The sequence below is a fragment of the Athene noctua genome, chromosome 5 (assembly GCF_965140245.1).
Source record: "Athene noctua chromosome 5, bAthNoc1.hap1.1, whole genome shotgun sequence".
Lineage (NCBI taxonomy): Eukaryota > Metazoa > Chordata > Aves > Strigiformes > Strigidae > Athene > Athene noctua.
In genome coordinates this window covers 10,782,936-10,791,117 of record NC_134041.1, presented here as the reverse complement: position 1 = coordinate 10,791,117, position 8,182 = coordinate 10,782,936, and the positions used below count along the sequence as shown (strand labels likewise).

The following is an 8,182-nucleotide window of genomic DNA, read 5'->3' as shown; positions in this document are numbered from 1 at the left end:
TCATTATGGCCAGGCAGGGAATTTGCTGTGGGGTTCTGGGGGAACCGGCTGTGGGGCGGAGCATGATGAGCCCCCAGAGCCTGCGTTTCCTGCCTGCTGTTGCAGGACAAGAGCTGCTCATCTTGAAGACAAGCTGAAGAGACACTGTGGGTGCTGCGGAGGGGACCAACATGAGCCCCTGCCCCAAAAGATGGGTAAGGACCACCCCCACAGTCAGGCCTGGGGACGCAGCATCCCCCCATGTGCTCTTTGGCTTTCTGCTGCAGCCCCACTCCTTGGGAAACCAGCCCTGTTCCAAAACATCTTTCCAAAGAAAACCACTTTTGGCAGCCCTTAGGCAAGAGCAGGTCTCTGCTGACCTGCTCCAGCGCTGGCATCTGTTATGGCTGTCACTGTCCTCTCCTGCCAGCAGCCTGCCGTGTCCCCGCCAGCAAAAATCTGCCTCCCTGCACAGGAGTTAGGGCCGGCCCATACAGCTTCGGCTTCTCCTTTGGCTAGCATGGCCGTTCCCTGGTGGCCTCCTCTGCCTGCCTCTGTTTCGGCCCGGGAGGTTGGAGATGGGGGTTTTGGAGGGATCCCGGCGCGAGCCGCGCCAGCAGCGGGGCCAGCAGCACACCCACAGCCCCGGCCTGGCAGCGTGCGGTGGGAACGCGGGGTGACTCAGCCGCGGGGGTGACTCAGCCGTGGGGGTGCCGGCAGCGCGTGGCAGAGGGGGCCGGTGACCCGTGGGGCTGCCCATGGACGGAAAACCCCAAACGCGGTGCTCAGCACCACTGCCCAGCGCCTGTGGCGGAGGGCGGGGAGGCACGGCCGCCACAGGGCGAGCCCCCCTGTCCCAGGACCAGTAACGTTTCCCTCCAAAGTCCCCATCGCAGGGGTCCCAGCCTCCTGCTCCGCGGGGCTCTGTCGGTGGGGACTCGGGGGAAACACAGGCACGTGTGTGGGCGCCGGGAGCTCTCGGCTCACGCAGCAGCGGGACGGGGACACGCTACCCGGGCGCCCCCTCGCCAAGAGGCCGCGGCGATGGGCGCGGGCAGCAGCCGGCCGGGCTACCCGTGTCCCCCGGGGCGGGCGGCGCTGGCGGCAGAGGGCAGCAAGTTACCAGGCACCCAGGGACACGCGTGGCTTCGCCACCCCCGGGGGGTGGCCCCGGCGGCCGGATGGGGCGGGGGGGGGCTCCGGGGGCGGCCCCGGGGCCGCTCCCGCTTAAAGGGCGGCGGCGGCGGGGTGGGGGCGGCAGTGCGGGCAGGGCGGGCTGGGCCGGGGCGCTGGGACCTGCTCTCCGCTCAGGTAGGCTGGGCTCGGCGTTTCGGGGAGTGGGTGCCGTAGCTTCCCTCCCTGCCCGTGGGGTGCCCCCAGACTCCTCTGGAGGGGTCTGAGCCCCGCTCGCAGGGCAGTGGCTGTGCCGGGCTGGGGGCTCCCCCTGATAACCTCTCTGCTCTCCCCAGGTGCAAAAATGGGGTGCTTCACCTTTATCAAGGTCATGATGATCCTCTTCAACCTGGCCATATTCGTAAGTGCACCCCAGCTGTCTTTGTCCGAGGGGGCCGAGCCTGGCAGTGCCCCCCCGGCCGCCCCGGGAAAGGGGGATGAGGGGCTGGGGTCTGCGGAGCGGCTCCTGGGGGGCACCCACCCGTGTGCGCTCTCCTGTCCCTCCGTTTGCCTTCTGAGGGGGATGGAGAGGGGGATGTTGGCTGTTGGTGGGACTCGTGCTCCTGAGACCCCCGTGGGGTGTGAGATCTGGTCTCTGGCCCCAAGAACTTAACCGGGGCGGGGGAGAGTGTCTCTCGCTCTCCAGCTCTGGCCAGAGCCCCCGGGACTGGGCTCTGGGGACAGTGACTGTTGCATCAGCCACCCATGTTCCTCCCTGTGCTGAAGATCTGGTGCAGGGTGGTGGGTGCCCCAGAGTAGTGGGGTTTGCTGGGTCCCTGCCTGCGGGGCTCCATCTCTGTAGGGGAGCAGCCCATGTGTGTGATGGGGACCTGAGGTGTCAGGGCTCTTGGGTGTCGAGGGTCTTGGATGCTGGGGGTCTCCAGAGCACACACACCCTCTGCTCCCACCCAGGGCAAAGGGCAGTGGGGCTCCTGAGAGCTACCCTGGCTCTACAGGAGCAGTGGAGCCACCTGGAAGGGGGTGCGGTGGGACGTAGCCTTGGGAAGGGGGGTTGCAAAGCCCCCAGGCTCACCCTGGTGAAACACTCCTTAAAACTCTTGCCAGGACTTGGGGCTGGTGGGGAAGGTCGAGGGGGTGGAGGGCAGGGCTGGGGCAGGCTGGAGGCAGCCCTGAGCTGCCCTTGCAACAGTGTGTGAGCATCTGGGGCCGGGGGCTGCTCAGCTGCTTCACTGGGTGAGTGGGCAGCTTCCTCAGACAGAGGAACTTGTGGCAGTGTGATGGTGGCCAGTGTCTGAGCTGGCCATGTGGGTCTGTCTGGGGTCAGGGGGTGGCTGGTGGCACTGCTGGCTTGACTGCCCTGCTGTTGGCACCGAAACCCCTTGGGCTGGGGAAGGGGGCAGCTGTGACACCACAGCTGGGGATGTGCTGGTGGTGGGGTGTGTTTCAGGGTAGTGTGAACTGCCCTCAGTGGCCACAAAGTCTTGCTTTGGTACAGCAAAAACTTGCAGAGGGGAGAAATACCTGTGTTAGGACCTTTCCCAGATCTCTGCCTGGGAGCTGACATTGTCTTTTTCCTCCCAGCTCGGTGGGGGAACCCTCCTGGGAGTTGGCATCTGGGTCACAGTAGATGGAAAGTCATTCCTGGATATATTTGGGGCGCTCTCCTCTAGCGTCCTGCAGGTTGTGAATGTGAGCTACTTCCTCATCGTCATTGGTTCCATCCTGCTGGCGATCGGCTTCCTCGGGTGCTGTGGCGCCCAGAAGGAGAGCAAGTGTCTCCTGATGATGGTATGGACCTGACATCTCCTTATTAAGCCTCATTTGAGCTGGGTCTGTGGTGGGGGAGATCTGAAGGACAGATTTCTCTGTGGAGATGTGCTCCTTGGATGTTTCCATGTGGTGGAAGGCTGGGTGAACCTTGGAAAGGCAGTGCTTGACCCAGAGTCTGCCTTGGGCAAGGGTGAAAGGAAGCAGAAGCTGGTGTTGAGCAGAGGTCTCTCTTGTGGCATGTCTGGAGAGGTCAGCCCCATGCAGACAGAGGGCTGGAGGACCCCAAGGTTGTGCTGTTTCTCCCTTAGACCAGAGCTGAAGGCAATGAGACAGGGCTGGAACCTTGAGGGAGGATCCTGCTGGTCCTTGGGAAGCAGATAGATTCCTGGGGGCCTGGTAGACTCTGCCTGTTGCTCTGACCTCCCTCCCCTTGTTGTATCCTAGTTCTTCTCGGTGGTGCTGATCATCTTCATTGCCGAAATTGCTGCTGCTGTGGTGGCTCTGGTCTACACAGGACTTGTGAGTGGCATATCTGTCTTGGGCTGGGCTAATGTGGGGCCTGCTCTACCCATTGGGAAAACAGGAGACATGGGCTGGCAGTGCTGCCTGTGGATGGGGAAGCTGAGAGGTGGGCACTGCTACAGGAGGAAGGGATGCTGGTCCCTGCCAGCACCAGCTACATGGGCAGGCTGGGGTGGCCTGGCCAGGGTGAGCATGGTAGGGCCAGGGATTCCCAATGCCCTAAAGAAATGAGGGTTGTGGTACAAGTTTTGCCCTCTTCTTTCTTTCAAACCCCTTAGTCCAGTACCAGCCTAGGCTTGACACCTCTCCACCTCTGATGGTAGGAGCCACATAGGAGAGGAAGTTCCTAAGGCTTCATGCTGAGCAAACTCAACCCCTTATTAGGCACCTGAGAAACCACCTGGGGAGAAAGGTGACTGCCTCATTAGGCACGGGAGAAGTCAACCGCAGGGCAAACGTCATTCCTGGCTCCCTCAGTTATGCCGCTTATCAGATGACTCACTAGTCATAAGTGGCTTTGGTGCCATAAAGCACTGGTTACTGGGGAAGGGGCCAAGCTGTCCTTGGGCCAAAGGGACATGGTGTGATGTGCTCCTGACCATGCTACATCTGGTTGGTCTCCTCCCTTATAGACTGAGACAAGTGTGGGGGCTCTTGGCTCTGTGGTGCTCCCCAGGACCTTCTCTGATGGTGTTTCTCTGCGTCTTCTTCCAGGCAGAGACGCTGCTGACAGCCGTGGTGACCCCTCTCCTGAAGGAGAAGTATGGAAAGGATAAGAGTCTCACACACATCTGGAATGTCACCATGACGGAGGTGTGCTGAGCCCTGGGGCCCCCACCTGTGGGTCAGGGTGCTCCCAGTACAGACTTGGTGGTGCACACCCGGGTGGGCCAGTGGGATGGGAATGAGGACACCACTGCAATCCTGGATGTGCTGAGCTGCTGCCACCCTGTCAGCTTCCCAGGTGCCTGGGACCTACCAGCCTGGGATTTAGTGGTCCCATGGCTGAGGGGAGAGCTGTACATGCTGGAGCGTGGGGCAAAATCCTGGTCCCAAGAAAGCCATTGAGCATTTCCCCTAGAGCTTGGTTTAGATGCAGCATCCCCTTCATGGGGCAGTGGGGTCCAGACCATGTCTGACCCAGGAGGGATACCTGTGGGATGATTTCCCCATCCCTTCTCTCGCTCCCTCTTAGGTCCGTTGCTGTGGCCTGAATAACTACACAGACTTCACCGATTCCTACTGGCTTGAGGAACATCGAACCTACCCAGCCCCCTGCTGTAAGAACATGGAGCCCTGCAACGTCACGATCGCTGCAGAAAGCGATGTCCCGGTATGGACGCATCAGCGGCTCTTCCCTTCTGGCAGAGCCTCGTTTGGGGTGTGCCCTGGCATGGGGAGGGAGACCTGTCCTGTAACTCCAGCCCCAGCTCTGGACATGGTTGTCCCATGGGCTTTGTCCTGGGAGATGCTGTGGTGGCCTTGGTTTGTCCCTGGTGGAGACAAGCAAAGCTGCTGCCGTTGCTCTGGTCCTAAAGGGAGCTCTGAAGCAGAGAGCATGCTTGGAGCTGAGCACGAACCCCGGCACTATGCTGCCTTTTTGAGAGACTTCCCTGCCTATTCCCCTCCTCCCCCCAAATACTGTGCTTTGGTCTGAGAAGTGCCTGAGATGAGTTGCCCTCTGAAGCCCTCAGACCTTCTCCATGGCCATGCCGCTCTAGGCTGGAGAACTGTACCTTCCTTCTCGGGGATGTTGTGCCCCAGTGCTTAGGGGATCACTACCCTTCACTCATCCTCACCTGTGTGGTTGCCTCCTGCAGGGTTGTTTTGATCGGATCTTGGACGAAATCAAGACTAACGCAGGAGTGGTGGGTGGCGTGGCAGCTGGCATCGCTGCCTTGGAGGTGAGTGCCTGAGCACTGCTGTGCTGCCTCCTCCTTGTACCTGGAGGTGAGCGGTGGGGCTGGGAGTGGCCTGGGTGGCCAAGGGGCTGCAAGGAGGTGGTGCAGCCCTATGGACCACCATCCGCCCCAGGGTGACTACTGCACCTTCTTCCCTGGGCACACCTGTCTCTTTCTTCTTGTGTGCGGGGGGTGGATGCTACGGGCTGTGGCCCAAACCCACATTGGGATGGGACACATAGGGGGCTGACTCGCCTCTTGCTGCCCACAGATCGCGGCCATGACGGTTTCCATGTACCTGTACTGCCAGCTGGATCAGAAATGACCCCACGAAGCAGGAGGATGATCTGCCCCCCCACCATGCAGGGGTGCGCCTGTGGCGTGCCATGCTGCTGGGGGGACTCCATCTCTCCCTCGGCCTGATGCTGTCCTGTGCACTGTGATTTATAGCTATATTTCGATCTACTGATCTGGGATCTGTAGAGTTTATGTGTATATTTTTGTACTGATATGGCACACTGAGTCTGTACATAGAGATTTAGGGGGTGTTTGGAAGGGGGGTGTGTAGGGGGAAAGCTGCTTCGTCTGTTTAGCCAATGCCAGCAGGAGATAAAGCAGCACAGGGGCTGGTCAGGGCTGCTGATCTGGCAGCGGCACAGCGATGTCTTGATTAAACCCTTGCAGCCATGTACTGTACCTCTCCCACGCTGTCCCCACTGTGTCCCCAGGTGGGGGCTGGCCGGTGCCCCCCTGCTTTCCTCCGCTGAATTGGGGCAGGTGCTCGGCCAAGGTGGTGTAGGTGGTAACTACACCCTCACATGGGGATGTATCTCCCCCTACACCCATTTTCTGACAGCCCTAACCCTGTCACCGTGTTGGCCCCTAGGAGAGTCGCTGGCTGGTCCCCACCCTGCCCTGGCATGAAGCACAGCCTTGTTGGTTCCTGGTCCTGCGGTGGCCGGGGCTACCCCTTACCCCTTGTCATTTCATGGCTGAGCCCCTCTCCATGCTGTAAAGAAAAAACAAATATATTTTTAATCTTGGATACGATTTATTTTCTTCAGCCTTCAATAAGCAGCCTCTGCCTGGGGGAGTGCAGCAGGGCTGGGGGCTGCCTCGCCTTTCACCCCCCCATGCCCTGAGCCCCATGCAGGCAGCACAGCCCTGCCCGCAGCCTGCCTGCCCTCCCTCTGCTGCGGTTCCTCACCTGCTTGGGTGCTTGGAAACAAGCAGCCCGGTGTTTGCACAACAGCTGGGGAGCGGCGGGGGCTACCATTAGCCTTGCAAACCTGTCCTGCCCTCCGCAACAGCCGCTGCTCGCTCAGCAACGGAGGTTCATGGACGGAGAAACAGCTCGGCTTGAAAGGCAGGACTGGCCTTTCTTGGGGGGGTGTGGGGGAGCAGATTCTGCCAGCCCCATCTCTGACCATCTCCATCCCTCAGCATTGTCCCATACTGCTTGTATGGTGCACCACAGTCCCTCTATGTATGGGGATAGTGGGGGGTCATGGGTGGACGGGGAGGTTTCCAGCCACTCCCTTTCCCCAGCATCACTCCCCCCCCTGCCTTTGGCACCACCCCACCTTGAGCATCCCCATGCCGTGCCTCAGTTTCCCATTTCAAAGGCGAGGCCAAGGTGGGTGGTTTTGGGGGTGGGTTGTCGAGGGCTGCTTCACCCCATTTTTGACATGAGGCTCCCTACCTCCCCCTTTGTGGGGCAGAGCACAAGGGCTGTGGGTTAGTGGTGGTGAAGGACGGGGTGCTTAGCAGCGGGGCAGGAGGCCAGTAGGCAAACAGCCTCCCCGTTCACCACCGTGCTCCGTGCCTGCTGTGTCAGCCCCTTATCAGCTCCCACACTGGGTACGGGGCTGCACTGGGGCACCGCTGTGGGCCCTTGGGGTCTGGCATCTCCCCAGCGCCATCCAGCACCCAGCACGTCAGCGGGAGCAGCTGGGTGGCAGCAGGACGGACGTGGGGACCCGCTCCCCACCCTGGGTGAGTCAGCCCTGGGGACATGGGTTCTGGCCCTGCCCCACGGCAAGGTGTGGGGGAAAAGCTGCCAGGAAATTGCCTCTTCCTCCTCCTCGCTGGACAGGTGAAGGTCCTGGTTTCACCATAAACTACTGACCTCATGGGTGACGTCAGGGGCTTTTATTCTGCTTTTCCCACTCTGAGTACGCAGGAGCCGCCTGGAGCCCAGCACTGCTCAGAGCCCTTCCCAGAGGCGTCGTGGTGCCCAGGAGCCGGTTGGCTCAGAGCAGGGCACCATGGGGCACACCTGGTCTGGCCATGTCCCCCTCTGCGTCCTCTTTTTGGGGCTGCCTTGCAAAGCCAGCTCCTGGCAAACACCCTCTTGCCATCACCCCTGTGGGGCCGAGCGGGCTTAGGGGTGATGCCCGGCTGGCTGGAGGCTCCCGGCTTCACACCTCTTCCAGGCCATGGGGTTTCTCCAGGACAGGACAGGCAGTTTCTGTGATTCTGAGTTTTGGCAATAACCATGCAACCACCAGCTTAGTCCCTCCTCTCCACCTGCTGGGAAAACTTGAAGGACCAGTTTCTCCTCCCGGATATGATTCCTCCCTGTCACCCTTTCTGTGTCTCTGCTCCCCTGGCAGCCGAAGGGCATCAGCGGGTTAGTGGTGGGTAAACCCGGCTGGTGCAGCTGCCCCTGTGCTCCCACTGTGCCCTTGCCCTTTGCTTCCCTCTGCCCAGGCATTGCTGGAACTTTTGAGCTCCACAGAGGATACTCCACCCCATCCCTGCTGGTCCCCCACCAGCCCTGGGACACGTCCCAGCACACCACCGTCCCCACCAACCCATGCAGGTGTCACCAGGCATCTCTGCACCTTGTAACCCTTAGACTTGCTTGATTCCCC

The 8,182-nt window shown here is 60.9% G+C and overlaps 1 protein-coding gene across 1 annotated transcript; it reads left to right on the top strand.

Annotated features, from left to right (window-relative positions):
- Nucleotides 1-1,225: 1,225 nt before the first annotated feature.
- On the top strand, nucleotides 1,226-6,335 carry TSPAN1 (tetraspanin 1). Its single transcript, XM_074908124.1, has 8 exons — nucleotides 1,226-1,290; nucleotides 1,449-1,513; nucleotides 2,695-2,901; nucleotides 3,328-3,402; nucleotides 4,120-4,218; nucleotides 4,601-4,738; nucleotides 5,226-5,309; nucleotides 5,578-6,335. The coding sequence occupies exons 2-8, from the start codon at nucleotides 1,457-1,459 to the stop codon at nucleotides 5,629-5,631; spliced, it is 714 nt and encodes a 237-aa protein (XP_074764225.1). The 5' UTR covers nucleotides 1,226-1,290; nucleotides 1,449-1,456; the 3' UTR covers nucleotides 5,632-6,335.
- Nucleotides 6,336-8,182: the final 1,847 nt, after the last annotated feature.

Bases quoted from the DNA above. Each gene is read 5' to 3' on its own strand.
- TSPAN1 (XM_074908124.1), top strand. From the start codon at position 1,457: ATGGGGTGCTTCACCTTTATCAAGGTCATGATGATCCTCTTCAACCTG. The intron at 2,902-3,327 runs GTATGGACCTGA...GTTGTATCCTAG, and splicing joins GCAAGTGTCTCCTGATGATG to TTCTTCTCGGTGGTGCTGAT. The intron at 5,310-5,577 runs GTGAGTGCCTGA...TGCTGCCCACAG, and splicing joins CTGGCATCGCTGCCTTGGAG to ATCGCGGCCATGACGGTTTC.